This window comes from Ictalurus punctatus, chromosome 7 (genome assembly GCF_001660625.3).
Source record: "Ictalurus punctatus breed USDA103 chromosome 7, Coco_2.0, whole genome shotgun sequence".
Lineage (NCBI taxonomy): Eukaryota > Metazoa > Chordata > Actinopteri > Siluriformes > Ictaluridae > Ictalurus > Ictalurus punctatus.
In genome coordinates this window covers 2,045,772-2,063,878 of record NC_030422.2, presented here as the reverse complement: position 1 = coordinate 2,063,878, position 18,107 = coordinate 2,045,772, and the positions used below count along the sequence as shown (strand labels likewise).

At 39.1% G+C, this 18,107-nt stretch overlaps 1 protein-coding gene and 1 long non-coding RNA gene across 2 annotated transcripts; both read right to left on the bottom strand.

Moving 5' to 3' along the window:
• Positions 1 to 1,375: 1,375 nt before the first annotated feature.
• Positions 1,376 to 5,314, bottom strand: LOC108262005 (uncharacterized). Its single transcript, XR_001811741.2, has 2 exons — positions 5,001 to 5,314; positions 1,376 to 4,755 (listed from the first exon to the last, which is right to left on the bottom strand). It is a non-coding gene; the product is annotated as an uncharacterized LOC108262005 (long non-coding RNA).
• Positions 5,315 to 10,198: 4,884 nt separating this feature from the next.
• LOC128632967 (Fc receptor-like protein 5) lies at positions 10,199 to 16,864 on the bottom strand. Its single transcript, XM_053681313.1, has 5 exons — positions 16,834 to 16,864; positions 11,730 to 11,765; positions 11,352 to 11,642; positions 10,947 to 11,219; positions 10,199 to 10,486 (listed from the first exon to the last, which is right to left on the bottom strand). Exons 1-5 carry the CDS (start codon positions 16,862 to 16,864, stop codon positions 10,206 to 10,208), a joined length of 912 nt encoding a protein of 303 aa, XP_053537288.1. The 3' UTR covers positions 10,199 to 10,205.
• Positions 16,865 to 18,107: the final 1,243 nt, after the last annotated feature.

Here is an 18,107-nt window from a genome sequence, read left to right as displayed (position 1 = left end):
TTCACAGCCTTCTTTGCTCATATTTACCAGTGGTGCCAATATTAATGGAGGGCACTATAACTGCAATAAATGTGGCTTCAAATATGAACAGAGAGTTATCGTTATGTTTTTTTTTTTGTTTGTTTTTTTAAAAATATACTATATACTCATGAAGTCAAGGTAAATGTGTATAATGTCTAATAATCTACCCCTTTTATTTATTACAGCATTTGCTGAGATGAACTTGACTGGTTTATATCTGTGTGAAGCTGCTTCATTCACAATAATATTATATTCTCTTTTTCTTATGTCATTATTCATTACAAGTCATCTGGACCTCCCATAGAAGTTTGTGTGACAGAAGACAAGACAGCACTCACACTCCGCCCATCTAGTTAACTTCACATCATCTCCCCACACACGCAGTAGTTTAGTCATTGTCTAGACTGCACACGTGGGTCTGCGCTACAGCTCCATTTCACACACACACACACACACACACACACACACACACACACACACACACACACACAGGTTTTTATCACATATTACTTCTCCCTGCTGATCCACATCCCCAATAATCACACTACACACACCAGATAAGTTTAAAACAGAACATCTTTATTGACGTGTCTGTATATTTGTATAGTCTGTCTTTGTTTGTGCTGTAGATTGTCCGCGTCCGTCTTCCGGGTCCAGTCCGCCGAGACTACAGCAAGAGGGAGGAGATAAACTCCTGTCCGATTTCTGCACCAGTGTTTATGTGTCTGGGGGAAAAGGGGGACTTTTATTGAAATGAACATGAGGAAGGTGGTTAATATGTGTGTATGTTCACATTATGATCATATTGTATGTTTATATCTATATGTTTATGATGTTGTATACTTATCTTTATGTGTGAGGTTGTTGTGTTCATACTTACCTGATATTTATTCTTTATAATGGTTCATGCCGAATGGGCGGAGCTTCAGCTTTATAAGTGGGCTGCTTCCCTACATGCGGGGGCTGATGGAAAGTCCGATTCATTTCCGCGAACCGGTTCTTTCGGACAGTTTGTTTCAATGAACCGGTTCATCAGTTCCTTTAACGCAGTGGTCGGGAACCTATGGCTCGCGAGCCAGATGTGGCTCTTTTAATGGCTGCATCTGGCTCGCAGACAAATCTTTAATTAAAAAAATAATAACGTTAAAAAATATAAAACATTCTCATGTATTTCAATCCATTCATTTGCTACCGCTCATGTTCATGGTTGCGGGTGGCTGGAGCCAATCACAGCTGTCCTCCGGGACAACACCAATTTTTTATTGGATAATGCGTAACGCACACGGGTCGTTGTGAGGTCAGGAAGTAAACTTCCCTCCTTTTAATCAAGTAGTCAGCTAGCTAATTGCAGAAACCCTTTTATCGAAGAAGATGTCTAAAAGAAAAAAAGATGAGTATCGTACTTTTCAGCAGGAATGGACAGAGGAATTCGCCTTTGTGGAGAGAGCAGCTTCTGCAGTGTGTCTAATATGCAATGATAAAATTGCATCGATGAAACGGTCAAATATAAAGCAGCACTTCGACACACGCCATACTACACAGCGGCTTCACATCTAATCTCCTGCAGTCATTCAAAGCGCGCTTTGGAGAATTTCGTGAGCGCACTCGTCTTTTTAAGTTCATCACCCATCCACACGAGTGTGCAGTGGACAGGCCGACCTGAGTTACAGCCCCGGTGTCTCCGTCAGAGATCCTGAGCTACAAGCTGCTGACCTGAAGGCCTCAGACATGTGGGTGAATAAGTTCAAGTCGCTGGATGAAGATTTGGGAAGACTTGCACGACAGCAAGCAGAGTTGGCGAGCAAACACAAGTGGGGAGAAATGAAAAAACTTCAACCCGCGGACCAGCTGATTGTCAAAACTTGGAACGCGCTTCCCGTCACATAGCACACACTGCAGCGTGTGAGTATTGCTCTACTGACCATGTTTGGCTCTACGTATGCATGTGAGCAGTCTTTCTCACATCTAAAGAACATTAAGAACAACCTACGATCACGTTTAACGGATGGAAGTCTCAACGCCTGCATGAAGCTTAACCTCACCACGTATCAACCAGACTACAAAGCCATCAGAAAACCCTGCAGCACCAGAAGTCGCATTAATGCCAAGAAGTACTTTATTCATCATTGGTAAGAAACAGCACAACAACGTTATTAAAAAGAATTCAGAGACTTATTGTACTTTAAAAGTGTTGGTCTTACATAAAATGCACACATTTACTTGTATTTAGTTTTAAACATATTGTATGGCTCACGGAATTACATTTTAAAATATGTGGCGTTCATGGCTGTCTCAGCCAAAAAGGTTCCCGACCCCTGCTTTAACATCATCAAGCAATGGCGTAGTGCATGTGTCTGTCATGTTGTATCAATGAAACCTTCAAATAAAGTCATTTGTGTGAACGCATATTGCTGATTATTGCCTTTTATTCACTTAAGTTAACGGTGTTCGTGGTCACAGTTTAATTTGCTGATCCTTCGTGTAAGATTCGACTGACCAGTATTGAGTAGCCTACATCTTGGACAAGTCTCCTCCATTAAAGTTTTACACCTACAGCATACATAACACACACTGATGTACAAACACAGATATGTTCTACGTGTCTGAAGTATAAGGAAAGAATAAACTAGTCTTATAAACTCCATGATTTAGCTTAACAACTTAAAATATAATCTGCATACACAATAAGCTTTAATAAAATTCATTTATATTTCTTGATAGAAAGGATTTTCCATATTTTAATAAGAATGTATTTAATAAAACTAGCCATAAGTACAATTCCAATACGTTTTGTTTGTTATTAAATAAATTTACATTTCACATCAGGCTCGTTCAAGTCATGTGCATAGTGTCAGCAACTCACTCGTCTGAATCCTCGCTGATCCTCTGCAAACCTCGACAGTTAGTTGAACCGGTTCATACGGTTCTTTTTGAGTCGGACATGCTGTGGACCGTGCTACTACAGCTGTGCATCTTGCGTCATCAACCCGGAATTAAAGTTAGATTCAGTTTGATTTTGTGAACCAGCTTAACTGATTACTTCTGGAGAATCAGCTCAAAAGAACAGTTCATTCAAGAACTGGCCATCACTACATGCAGGGGTTAGTTTGCTGGTCCATGTGGAGTTAGATGTGAGAGTGGTGTTGTCAAAAGTATTAATATTGTGAACTTTTTTGAAAAAAGCAATCCAGTCCAATTATAAAATTATTATATAATTATAGTCAAGATATATATTTTGTCAATATTAATTTATTTTCACCATCATGTAAAGATTTTTTTCTTCATTTAGCCTGAGAATGTGAAATGATGGATCAGCGGTGCAAAATCAGTTTAGCACCTCCTCTCTCTTTCTCACTGTTTAACTCACACTGCTGAGAAAAACAAAACACCACAACCGCTTTAAAGCCCAGTGATGATCAGAGTGGGAAATGTTGACTCAGTCTGACAGTCACAGACAATTCAACATAATGGCAGTATGTAAAACTGAACTCTAAAGATAAATTGAACTTTGAGACGTGTGTAAAATGTTTCCACAGCATCAAAAAATGAGAAGCTAAATATAGATAATTTGTGGTTCAGTGACACATTTTAAGTTTTGTCTCAGCTAATGTTAACACTGTCTATTATAACCGATTCATACGATTGGCATTAAATGAGCTAGCTAACATCCATCCCATACCAAAACAGTGGGCGTGAATAACCCGACACATGTGGACATTGCCTTTGGCAACTTTTAGCAAGTGTAGGCAGTGTGTATTATAAGTATAGTCGTATAGTTGCAATCAAAATTATTCAACCCCCATTGCAAATCAGGTTTATTGTCAAAATTTATAGACTTTCAACTGTTTGCAATGAACACATCAAACAAAAGCAATTGAAATAGTTCAACACAATGAATGCATCAAGTGGTTTACCCAAATTCAACTGAAAATGCAACTTATAATGACTTCTCCAGTCTCAAAATTATTCAACCCCTTCATGGCATTTTTAGTACTTAGTAGAGCACGCTTTTGCTGTTATGACCTGCTGATAACAAGATGCAGAGCTTCTGCCAGCGGTCCTGAGGAATCTCAGCCCATTCCTCATGAGCAGTGGCCTCTAGTTCAGTAATGTTCTTGGATTTATATTATATATCAATCCTGCATGGAAGGAACTGTTAATCACAGTTTAGTAAATCCGACTACGCCACCCTGGGAAAGAACCAGGGAAATACTCCCAAATAAGTTTTACCGACTGAAGGCAAAGAACATGAGAGTGAGACATGAGTATCAATAAAAGTTACATTTTATTATCACACTTAAGCATCATTAAAACTTAAATATGAAGTCACCCACCCATGAAGCACAATAAGAATTTTAAAACTAAGCAATTCTCCAGGCCCAGGCTTGGTGGGAACAACGCAGGCCAGCTACTTCCTGGGAGGTCATCCAAACCCACCTTAATTAAAACCAAATCATTAAACACTACCTACACCACAAGGAAGTTGTTGTGCCGGGACACTGAGCACGCTGTGAAGCACACACCACCGAATGAAGGCAGCTAGCTTCCCTCTGTCCACCAAGACTCACTGGCTCCTGGAGAGAAAGAAAAACACCAATTAACCCAGAATTACACAATACACTAAACAATAAGCAAAGAAAGAAAAACTAAAATATTACAGACACTGTGATGTGGTGGCTAGAACACTCAGGCCCACTGACACCACCACATGAAATAGAGGCAGTTAAACAGCTCCTAAACAGAACCAGAATGATTGTTAACAGTAAATAAAATGAAAAGTATAGCCACTATAGTGTGGAGACAATAGGACAAAGCCACAACATACACCCCATCAATAGTGTCACATGTAGCGTCTTCAGCTAGGGATTTGTCTTAGAGGAGATTTAGATGCTCAACTCCCCACTCTCACCTCAACACAAATATCAGAGTCAAACTAAATCTACCAAGTCCCAGTGTGAAAAAGGGAGAGGTGCACTTACTATTGGGTTGAACAAACTTCAGACACGAAGTTGTATGATTACGCACGCGCGGCTAATGTTACTATCACTGAACGCACGCGCGGCTAATGTTACTATCACTGAACGCACGCGCGGCTAATGTTACTATCACTGAACGCACGCGCGGCTAATGTTACTATCACTGAACGCACGCGCGGCTAATGTTACTATCACTGAACGCACGCGAGGCTAATGTTACTATCACTGAACGCACGCGCCCCCAGCGCCGCTCCAAAACTATAATAAACAAATTAGCCTTGAGATGTTCACATCATTACACCCTGAGCAAAGCCTCAACGTACCTGAACTGAACCGGGAACTGAAACTGAACCGGAAATGCCAGGAAATGCCAGGGAGCGAGGAACTCTGAATCACCAATACACATATGCGCCTGCCAAAATAAAGGTCCTTAAATCATAGCGTATCTCCGACCTTATTGATCTGCCAAAGCCATACCCCGAGCAGGGTCAATAGGGTAGTTCACTTATCCTGCCACACACACACACACGCACAGAGACACAGAGACACACAGACACACACACACACACACACACTCACACACACACACACTGTCATTAATTTTGGGAAGACACTGTCAGTATCTGTCTACGCAAGCTCTCTGGAACTGCCTGTGCAGTAACTTTGTGCAGCATCATGGAGGTCACCCCATCTGTGCTAGATCTCATGGAGGTCACCCCATCTGTGCCAGATCTCATGGAGGTCACCCCATCTGTGCCAGATAGTGTGGTGTCTTAATGCACATCACCTTCTAACCAATCAGAATCCAGTATTGAGACTGACCATGGTATAATACATTATGATCAACTTTGTATTCTGCTTACATGTGACTGCTCCAGAAGATATATTGTTGTATAATAATGAAATGTATTGTATTACTATTTGTTTATGTGATTACCTTTCCTGTTTCATAAAAGTGTTTGAGCAGCACTTGACTAATTACATGATTATTGAAATGTCTTATCTTTTTGTACAAAGGACTCGGCGGTGATGAAACAGACTCTGTTTGCCTGTGAGTGGGTGGAGGAGAACAGACCCCACTTTGCTGGGAAAGTTCACTTACCACGGATCATGAGGATGAACGAGGATGATGCCTTGTTGGCCATCACAATGCAGGACCTGTTTATCAACACTATTTTTTATGAAAGTGAAATGGACGAAGATAAAATCCGGGCTCCCTTCCTTTTCACCTTCGAGAGATTAGAGGACATGGAGTTTTTCATGCAGGAAATATACGATAAAAGAAATATTCATGTGTCTTGCCTGCACAACCCTCACCGCTAACAAGCTAATTAGTGGGGTAGATCTGTGAAAATATTGTTTTTATGTGTAGTTTTAGGTTTTGTAAAATGTTGTGTTTTTTTTTAACACATTAAAGTTTTGTGGGGAAAAAAATGTGTTCTTGAAACCGAATATACTAAAATTTAATTTTGTATCTTATTATATATATATTTTTCCTAGAGTGAAGAGTGATTTTTATGTTAGATGTACATTTTGGTAATGAAGGTGAATAGAAATAAAATAAATTCAGCAACACTTGAGGGCAGTGGAGTATGTGACTAATAAATTGTAAATTATTAACACTCCCAGTCTACTACCAATGTTCACGGAGTTGGTTGCCTTGCTACCAGTCTCAGACCACACGTGTCCTCTTGTTTTGTTCTTTAGTGTGACACGTGGCCGGGTTCAGACTACAAGACAAGTTGCTAATTACCATTTGATGAAGACAATCACATGTGGACTGAGTCCATCCAAAATGATACTCACATATTTCCATCTAAATTATATTCACAATGATACTCTCGTTGTACATGCATTCATTTTTCTTTCATGAGGTGGAGACCCTAAGTGTACATTTAAAAGCAACAAAAGACAAGCAGATAGGTGATCATTTTATTTATTTATTTATTATTTTTATCACACCTGCAAGGGTAACTCAGTTCCCATGTTTAAAAGCAAAGAGTATATTAGGAGCATACTTTATTACATTAATGAATCACATGACTGAGAAAATTCACAAATAGCATACATAGCCTTAATACAGTGGGGAAAAAAGAAGGTAGTCTGGTCATGCAGTTTGTCACAGAAACAGTGCAGAAAAATCATGAAATCATGAAAAATGTTAAAGAAAGATAAGACAGTATTAGCTATGCCAGCATCTCCAGTTCCATGCAAGTCTCATGGTCACTTTGACCTAACCTTCGTGCATTAACAATCAACATTTTTTCCTCATTAGGTAAGTTTGATCTAATGAAGGGCTTGCATTGACGTTAACAGCCAGTAGGTGGCGAAATGAGCCATAGAGGTGGAACTAGACTACATCCATAGAGGTGGAACTAGACTAGATCCATAGATTACTAGACTAGATCAAGAGAGGTGGAGCTAGACGTCCAGCTCCATCTATTTGGCTCTGCAGGGAGCAGTAGTGATGGGAAGTTCGGACCATATTTGACTCAGATCTTTGAATCTCGTTCAGCAAAATGAACAAATCTTTTTTCAAGTCATTTCTTTCATTTCAGCAGAATATAATTAAAATGATACATGTTAAATTCACCAACACATCTAGTACTTACGCAAACGTTGATCACATTTAGAATAAAAAATAAAATATAGGCTATTGCAGCCAAGGCCAAATTATGAGAAAGAGAAATGATTAATTAATAGCTTAGCATTAGGTCTTCAGGCTATACAGTCTGTTAGTTCACCTCACCTCCCGATCCGAGTCATTCTTTCTTTTGTCACGTCGCATTTCTCACATCTGTTCCCCGGAAACAGAAATGATTAGTTCAGCTCTTGAGTCTTCGGGTCAGAGTCGTTCGTTCATCACGTTACAGCTCCATGGGCTAAATGCAGTGTTCTCTGTTGCACGGGGAGCTGCTGTTATATAAAAGCTAGATGATAAAATAATGTAAACACCTGAGACTCAGACAGACGCTTCAGCTTCTATCACTCTGTACGGTCTGTTGTCCTCATCAGGGTCAGCTGTAAAATACACACTCATGAACACTTCAAATTAGCCTCTTATTAAATGTCAGGGTTTAATTTTATGTCTAATGAACACTGTGAGGTCTTACTTCGAGCTCTGTAACATTTCACTGCCAGAATGATGGTCACCAGCACATACGGAGAGGCCGCTACTGCACTGCTGAGGAGCTTCAGTACCGACAGTGGAGCTTTTCCATCTGATAGAACAGGAGGGAAAAATACCATGGATAATAAAATAATTATAATCATACTAATAATAAATTATAATTAATCATATATAAAGCATACATTTACAGCTCATACATTTAAGTTTCATGTGAAGATATGAGTCTGAAAAGTTGTCTGTAACTTAATGTTTCTTTAACCACTTACATTTAATTGAACATTAGGGCAGTTATATTTGCCTTTATGCTAGTGATAAAGGTGATACTGACATCCAAAAAGTCTCATCTCTCTGTAATCTTTTTCCCTCTTTTTTCTCCTCTGAGTCTGATCTTTGTGTGCAGATGTGTGTATAATCCTCTGTGTCTCAGATCTCTGCAGCCCTGAACACAGCACTATCTGTTGGTCTTTTGTTAGAATCGACTGAATAAAAACATCAAATCTGTGTCACCCTAGACACTGCACTCAGTTTCTTTATAACAATATTATCATTTATTTTCACCAATTCAGTAGATTATAAAAGTGTTATCTTTATTCCTGTATATTGTACATCTGTTACTGATGAGAACATTGAAGACTCACGGTGCACTGTGATGTTGACAGGATTACTGCGTCCTCCAGATTCAGACTGACACCAGTAAACTCCAGTGTGTGATGGAGAGAGGGAGCTGATGTTACATGTAGATCCTGAAACTGATGAACAATCATACACTGTCTCACTGTGTGTGTATCCTCTCACTGTCCATGCAGTAGAGTCACTCTGGTCCTCACAGTTCAGTGAGAGAGAGTCAGCAGTAAAGTGTTGAGTTCTGCTGGGATTGATGATCAGAGACACTGGAGGAGATTCACCTGAAACACACACATTATAATTCAGCTCTTATTCTGAAAATTAACATGTATTTTTATTTTATTATGATGTTAATTTCAGTGTACAGTTTAGTAAACATGTGTAACATTAAAATTACCACAGGACTAATACTTGCTCTGATTAGACAATGAAATCCGAATAAAAATCTACTATCAGGTGCTTATTCAGCTGCTTTACACATTCCTCACTAAGGAGTTTAAATATAAACAGTTATTATACAACACATTAGCACAGATACAACACTTAATATTAATAAATGTACATCTGCTACACTCCAACTCAACTCTATTGTTGATTTATTTCCTCACCAGTGATCCACAGTGGCTGTAGGTTACTGTCCCGTGTGTGAAAGACTGGTTCTCCTCTCTCTGCTCTGCACATATAAACTCCTGTGTGATTCACAGTAACAGGACTGAGAGTGTAGGAGCCTCCAGATCCTCTGCTGCTGTCTGAGAGGAGCGCTGTACTGTACCTGAGGGAACCCTGACTGTCTCTGGAGGGAACCTCTGTGTACCAGCTGAATGTCCAGCCTGTAGAGGAGTGTTTAACCTCACAGCTTAGAGTCACTGAGTCTCCTTCAGTCAGCCAGCGCAGTGGAGACACACTCACTACTGCCTCTGCTGCATCTGATGGACAACAAATGTAAAAATAAATAAATAAAATCATACAGAGTGGTAATCTCGTTATATATAATTAATGATAAGATAAAACAAATTCACACACTCACCTGATACAGTCAGTGTAACAGCATCACTGATCTCTGATCTCTGAGAGTCACTTCTCCTCCCTCTGCAGGTGTATTCAGCACTGTCATCATTTCTAACTGAGCTGAAGCTGAACTCCTGTGTTCTACGGTATGGGTAGAGTGTGTTATCTTTCTTATACCAGCTGTATGTCCACTCAGTGTCTCCTCCTCCCTGTATTTCACATCTGAGAGTCACAGTCTCTCCTCTGAACACATGTTTATCAGGCTTTATGGTCACCACAGCTTTAGGACTCTCTACAGAAACATAATTTTATTATTAATTTTGTTATTTTATATTTGTTTTATAATTAACCCAAATACAAACACACTTCAATAATATACAGTTCTAATACTACAACTGCTGTATATTTAAGTGATTAGTGATGATGCAGTGTTTTGCAACCTGTTTTTACTCACCAGTAACATTTACCCAGAGTGCATCACTGTAGTGTGTGTAGTAGACTGGGTTTCCTCTTCCAGCTCTGCACCTGTACTGACCCCCATCAGAGTCTCTAACGGAGCTGATGTTGTAGTAGTCTGTTTCAGTCTCAGTCTCAGTGCTCTGTGTGGGTTTGATCCAGTAAAACTTCCATCCAGCAGACTGCAGCTTCAGTGTACAGGACAGAGTCACTGGGTTTCCTTTCAGTACAGCTCCTTCATGACTTGGTGTGAGTTTAGGTTTAGGTTTTTCTGCAGTTGGAGATGAAACACACAGTTCAGGATGTTAACTGTTCATGTTCTGCTCTCAGAGTGTTTAACACACTAATCACTACTACAGACAAACACACTATTACTGATACACTGTAAAGACTCCTGTCATAGTGAAATTATTCATGAATATCTATCAAAATATTTTGTGGTACTTATGAAAGTAATTTAGTTTTTGTGAGAGTAGATTTAATGTGGAGTACATTGTTCTCTTATTCAAAAAAAAGTGTACAGACAAAATGTACTGCATTATGTTTGACTGTTATTTAAAACATCCTTCAATATGAAATATTTGAATTTTTGTGACTTTAATCCACACTGCATGTAGTGATGTGATGCTGAAGTTAATAAATATTGGTGTGAGGAAGAGATTAACACACACACACACACACACACACACACACACACACACACACACACACACACACACACACACACACACCTGACACAGTGAGTGTAACAGTGTTGCTGGTCTCTGAGGTCTGAGAGTCGCTTCTTCTCCGTCCGCTGCAGGTGTATTTAGCGCTGAGAGACTCTACAGCAGTGAATGAATATTTCCTGCTCTCAGTGTAGGAGGATATTTGGACGTCATCTTTATTCCAGTTGTACATCCACTCAGTGTCTGCATGTCCTCGTATTTCACATGTGAAAGTGACTTCCTGTCCACTGAATATCTGTCCATCAGGCTGCAGAGTCAGAACGGCTTTTGGTCTCTCTGTACAGTTACAACAAATACATCAAATCAGTCAAACACACCCTTCTCTGACCATCTGATATTTAATCAGTGTGTTTTGTAATGATTATGTGTATCAGTGCATGTTACAGGAGTGTAAGATCAGACATGTACCTATCACTGAGAGAGTCACTTCATTACTCCATGCCGTTGACCATCCATCAATAAACCCGTAACATCTGTATCTGTGACTCTGATCTACTTTTATAGTGTAGTAATTTTCAGCCGATCTGTGAACATTAACACGATCTTTGTACCAGTAGTACGGTCCATTTCCTCCTGAAATCCTACATGTGAGTGTAACCGTCTCTCCTCTGAATATTTGAGGTGAATTCGGCTCCACAGACAGAACTGGTGAAAAAGTCAAAAAGCAAACACACAGTGTCAATGTAAACAACTTACATTCTGCATGACAATGTACAAACAATCTTCTCCACCTTAATACAAATCCAACATGTACACAACATAGGCAATAAAATATGTATAAATCACCTTGAGCTTGTCCGACTCGGATAAGTGAAATAAGCACTAAAAAGGGAAGAGGAACAGAGAATATGATGTAACGCTGACTTGTTTCTTTTCTTTAAGAAGACAAATGAGAACAATGTCATATACTGCAACAAATCTATATTTAGTTTCACTTCAGCTATAAGAAATGCAATATATCGACCTGTTTCAATAATGAATGGAGTTTAGAAAAAGCTATTTTCACTCAGGTCACTATGCTGCTCATTACTGTCTCATGTTTAATCTGATCCACATCTGCTAATCTGAAACTGGATTACACACTTCCTTCTCTGTGTCTCACATGAGAAAGGCGCTCCTGTGCACTAAAGCTGTGGTGTAATACATACAGCCTGCAGGATGATGTGTCATATATCAGGAAAAACCTGAGCTCAGTAGCACATACTGGTTAATGAACACACACAGGCTAATGAACACACACAGGTTAATGAACACACACAGGCTAATGAACACACACAGGATAATGAACACACACAGGTTAATGAACACACACAGGTTAATGAACACACACAGGATAATGAACACACACAGGTTAATGAACACACACAGGATAATGAACACACACAGGTTAATGAACACACACAGGATAATGAACACACACAGGCTAATGAACACACACAGGTTAATGAACACACACAGGCTAATGAACACACACAGGTTAATGAACACACACAGGTTAATGAACACACACAGGCTAATGAACACACACAGGTTAATGAACACACACAGGCTAATGAACACACACAGGTTAATGAACACACACAGGCTAATGAACACACACAGGTTAATGAACACACACAGGCTAATGAACACACACAGGCTAATGAACACACACAGGCTAATGAACACACACTGGTTAATGAACACACACAGGTTAATGAACAAACACAGTTTAATGAACACACACAGGTTAATGAACACACACAGGTTAATGAACACACACAGTTTAATGAACACACACTGGTTAATGAACACACACAGGTTAATGAACACACACAGGTTAATGAACACACACAGGCTAATGAACACACACAGGCTAATGAACACACACAGGCTAATGAACACACACTGGTTAATGAACACACACAGGTTAATGAACAAACACAGTTTAATGAACACACACAGGTTAATGAACACACACAGTTTAATGAACACACACTGGTTAATGAACACACACAGGCTAATGAACACACACAGGTTAATGAACACACACAGGCTAATGAACACACACAGGCTAATGAACACACACAGGCTAATGAACACACACTGGTTAATGAACACACACAGTTTAATGAACACACACTGGTTAATGAACACACACAGTATAATGAACACACACAGGTTAATGAACACACACATGTTAATGAACACACACAGTTTAATGAACACACACATGTTAATGAACACACACAGGTTAATGAACACACACAGTTTAATGAACACACACAGGATAATGAACACACACAGGTTAATGAACACACACATGTTAATGAACACACACAGGTTAATGAACACACACAGTTTAAGTATCTTATTTAGCGTCTGAAGGGCAGTACTAAATGGAAAAAATAAGATCTTTAAATAAATACACAATTTAAACTGATCACCCTGTTCAAAAGTTTACACCCCCCTGAATCTTAATGTATCGTGTCACCTTCTCGAGCATCAGTGAGTGTTTTGCACCTTATGTAATAGTTGTGTATGAGTCCCTCAGTTGTCCTCAGTGTGAAAAGACAGATCTGAACATCATATAGCCTGTGTTGGAAAGGGCTAAAATATGCAGAAGATGCTGGAAAAGCAAAGAATGTGCAGGACCTGGAGGATTTTTCTGAAGAACAGGGGGCAGTTTAACTGCTCAGGAGAAACAAGGGACTCGTGAACAACTCTCACAAAACATAAAAACACTCGTGGATCATCCAGGTAACGACACAGTATTAAGAATCAAGGGTGTGTAAACTTTTGAACGGGGTAATTTTCATAAGCTCAGCCATTGTCTTGTGGACTATATGTAAACATCTGTTATGTGAAATAGCTTATTCATGACAGGACTAAATGAACAACAACATGGGATTTTTATGATCAATCTTATTTTGTTAAAAGTATTAAGATTTTGCAGATTCAGCAAGGGGTATGTAAACTTCTGATCACAACTGTATGTTCTCTATATGTCTTTTCTTTACAAAAAGTAAATATATTTGTTTAACTTATTTTGTTATTTGTTAATGAATATTCATATTACATTCATATTATATGAATTCATATTGTTCATATTGTATTTTTAATTGTTTATAAAAGTCCTTGATGTTTTTAAGTGGTTGAATTTTTGTGTGCGTGTGTTGGTAGCAGTGTGTGTGTGTGTGTGTGTGTGTGTGTGTGTGTGTGTGTGTGTGTGTGTGTGTGTGTGTGTGTGTTTGTGTGTGTGAGAGAGAGAGATAATTTGCTTTTGCCTTTAAATATACTGTAAATATATTTATTTGTTATTTTGTTGTTTTTCAAAGTGTGTTGTTAATAAATGTTCAGATTGTAGTGTATTTGTTAATGTTTAATAAAAACCCTTAATCTTATTAAATGGTTGAATTTGAGTTTCCCTACTAAAATGAAGTACATTTAGCAGTTTCTGGGCCACATCTGGCCCGGGGACCAAGCCGACTCTCAGCCAGATCTGTCTTACAGTGCCTGGGCCAGACCCGGGCCAAATAAAACAATATAATTCACTTCATAGTGTGTGGGCCGGATCTGGGCCTGAGGAAATTGTGTGTGTCGGTTTGCAGTGTCTGGGCCGGATCTGGGCCTGAGGAAATTGTGTGTGTCGGTTTGCAGTGTGTGGGCCGGATCTGTGCTGGAGGAAATTGTGTGTGTTGGTTTGCAGTGTGTGGGCCGGTTTTGGGCCGGGGACCCAGGCGCATACTGGACTAGAACTAAAGCAAGTATGTGGACCACAAGTGGCCAGACAAATTTAGCAATCTGGGTGAGAGACGGAGATTTAACAATGTCATGGATAAGGAGACGCGCCCTTCGTCCCTATTCGTCCCAATGTGAATGTTTTTAGAATGCAAGACGAATGTAATGCAAGATGTGTTACATGTAAAATAGTCCATGTTATTACAGTCTAGTTCTCTGTTCAAAGTAGTTATAGTGTTCAGAAACATTTCATATCATTCATGTTCAATACCTGTCCGTTATATACTTTTATAAAAGTCATAAAAGTTATTTTTTTAAATCATGAAAGTTATGAAAAGTAATAAAAAAGCACAAAAACAAAAGCAAAAAAAAAAAAATCTATCTATTTATTGATCTATCTCTCTATATATCAAAAACAGATTTTATATATATATATATATATATATATATATATATATATATATATATATATATATATATATGTGTGTGTGTGTGTGTATATATATATATATATATATATAGATCATCATTATACCTGGTCCCCTACAATATGGAGGGGGGATGGGGGGCATGCCACATGATAGGGAAGGCTTGGGGGGGTTTAGTTACAAAAGGTTGAGAACCTCTGCCATAATGCCATAATGCAACGGGACTGGCACAGACGAGCTGTCAGGATCGGTGCCGAGTAGTATGTCTGGTTTGTATTCATGCTTACCACTTACTACTGATCAGTACTGTACTGTATCAACGACAGAGCAGTAGGTACTGAATCTAACGTAGCAGGTACTGAATCTAATGTAGCAGGTACTGAATCTAATGCAATAGGTACTGAATCTAATGTAGCAGGTACTGAATCTAATGTAGCAGGTACTGAATCTAATGCAATATGTACTGAATCTAATACAGTAGGTACTGAATCTAATTCAGCAGGTACTGAATCTAATGCAGTAGACCTGTCACAGTATGCCTTTTTGGATGCAGCCGCAGTTCTTACCACACAAACACACTCACGCACAACTTATCAACACTATCTTTTATTTATTTATTTAAAAGTAACAACATAACACTCTGATCATGTACTCTCCCTTTCATACCTTATAAGAAACAGAAAATGTTCATCCATGATAAAAGCCCACAAAAATATCATGAACCAAAATCTGATTCACGCTCAGAAAAAACTCCACGTCACCTCAGACACTCTACAACCCAAAATAACACACACATACTGAAGATGGTAGATTTTAGATTCTACACATATGCACTAAAATTAACCAAAAGGTCTTCACTGCAGTCTGTAGAGTAATGACACATTGGATTTTATCCACTACGTACTGCATGTTGTAACACGCATGCACCAACGACAGACACAGTACATCACTGTTATCCATCTATGGTTAGGGTTGGGGTTAGTGGTAAGGTTAGAACATCCAGTACGTAGTATATCTAATCTAATGTCATTACACTACAGGCTGCAGTGAGGACACACCCAATTAACAGCAATCCACATAAACTATGCTGAAAATAAAAAATATTTAGTCCCCTCTGACACCATTGGAACAGCAGGCCAAGTTATTGTTATTCCTGTAGACTGAAGACATTTGGGTTTGAGATCAAAAGATGAAAAGGAGAAGAGAGGTTAGAATTTCAGCTTCTGTTTCCTGGTATTTATATGTAGACATGTTAAACGACATAGAACATAGCACATTTCTTTCAGACCACCCAATTGGTAGATACTAGGAAATAAAAGCTGAAATCCTAAACTCTTGTCTCAATCCATCTTTTGATCACATACCCAAATGTCTTTGGTGTATAGCAGAAACAAATGAATAGGCCTTGCCGTTCCAATAGTTTCAGAGGGGACTGTACTGTACGCTCCCACTGATATCATTATTAATGCAACAAACTAACACTATTCTACATATAAATGTAACCCTTACCTTAACCTCAGTAACCAAATAATAATAAAACTTCTCACAAGGGCTCAACTCAAATGAACTAACTCACACAACTGATATGGATGTACACTGACCCAACAATCATATCAGAGACTCTTACGAAAATGTTCTAATCACATGTTAACCTCATCACACAGGACATTAGACGTCATCTGAACATATTGTTTTAAGCCGCCACTCACTCTACTGAAGACACAAAGAAAACATTTACTCACAGATCATCACACGGAGTGGACGGAGCTCCATCCTGTCACACTGATGAAGGACTGACTGATCAGTGGTCTGTGTTAAAGACACTACACTTCCTGTGTTCTTACACACAGAGAGAAAGTGAGAAAGACTTCCGTTCTGGTCAAAGTTGATGTGCTCTTTTCAGGTGAACCCAGAAATTATAACAACAATTTGCAGAACATAACTTTATTCAACTCCTGAACTTGTACAGTTCCTCTGCTACTTCACTCAGGTTCATGATTGATCTCAACAAGACATCCAGTGGACCTTTCTGTAAAGCTTTTTATCTCGTTTGATTGAATAAGCAAGCTAACTCTTTTAAAAGAACAAGGTCTTTCCTAAATCAAGAAACTTTTCTATTCGGTCAGATTTACTTCAGGTTTTGGGTTTGATGCATTCCATAAAGATCAGAAAAGTTCACTGGACATGATGTCAGAACCTCCTATGAAGCTGGGAGGCAGGGCTTCTGCTAGTCACAAAATGGGGTTCTTAAATCTGCAACCTAGATGTGATCAGTGAAAGGGATTCTAAGATTTAGATTTTTCCAATAAATCTGTGTGTATTTTCATCCATTATATTTGGATAATAATAATAATAATAATAATAATAATAATAATAATAATAATAATATCAATAATTCCTTAGATCAATGTAAGGCTTTTCTAGGCACTCAAAGCGTTTTGTATTGTAGGGGGGGGGGGGGGGGGGGGGGGGGTATGCCAGAACACCCAGTACACCCAGAACACCCAGAACACCCAGATATCGGTGGAGAGGAGAGTGATGTAGCCAATTCAGGGATGGAGATTATTAGGGGGCCATGATGGGGGCCAGTGGGGGAATTTCACCAGGACACCAGGGTTATACAGAAAAATAAGTGTTCTGGGATTTTAATGACCATAGGACCTTGGTTTAATGTCTTATCCCAAAGACTGTGCATTAGGACCCACACTGAGCACCCCACAGAATGAGCACCCCATGCTCTCTTTGCTGCTCCAGCAGCAAGCTTAGTTTTCCCCAGAGAGTCTTCCATGAAGGTAATGGCCAAACTCACCCCTGCTTAGCTGCAGTGGGAAACCAGACGAGATCTACAGGGGGATATGGCTCGAGCAAATGATAAGATAACAATCTGTAAAGCTTCATGTGAAAGTAGGAGGTGTTTTTCTGGAGATGAACAAGTACTGAGTAATGCTGATGACAGGTACTGAATAAATAGGCTTGAGAAATAAAATGCTATTGAAATCTAAAAAAGTTTTAAATG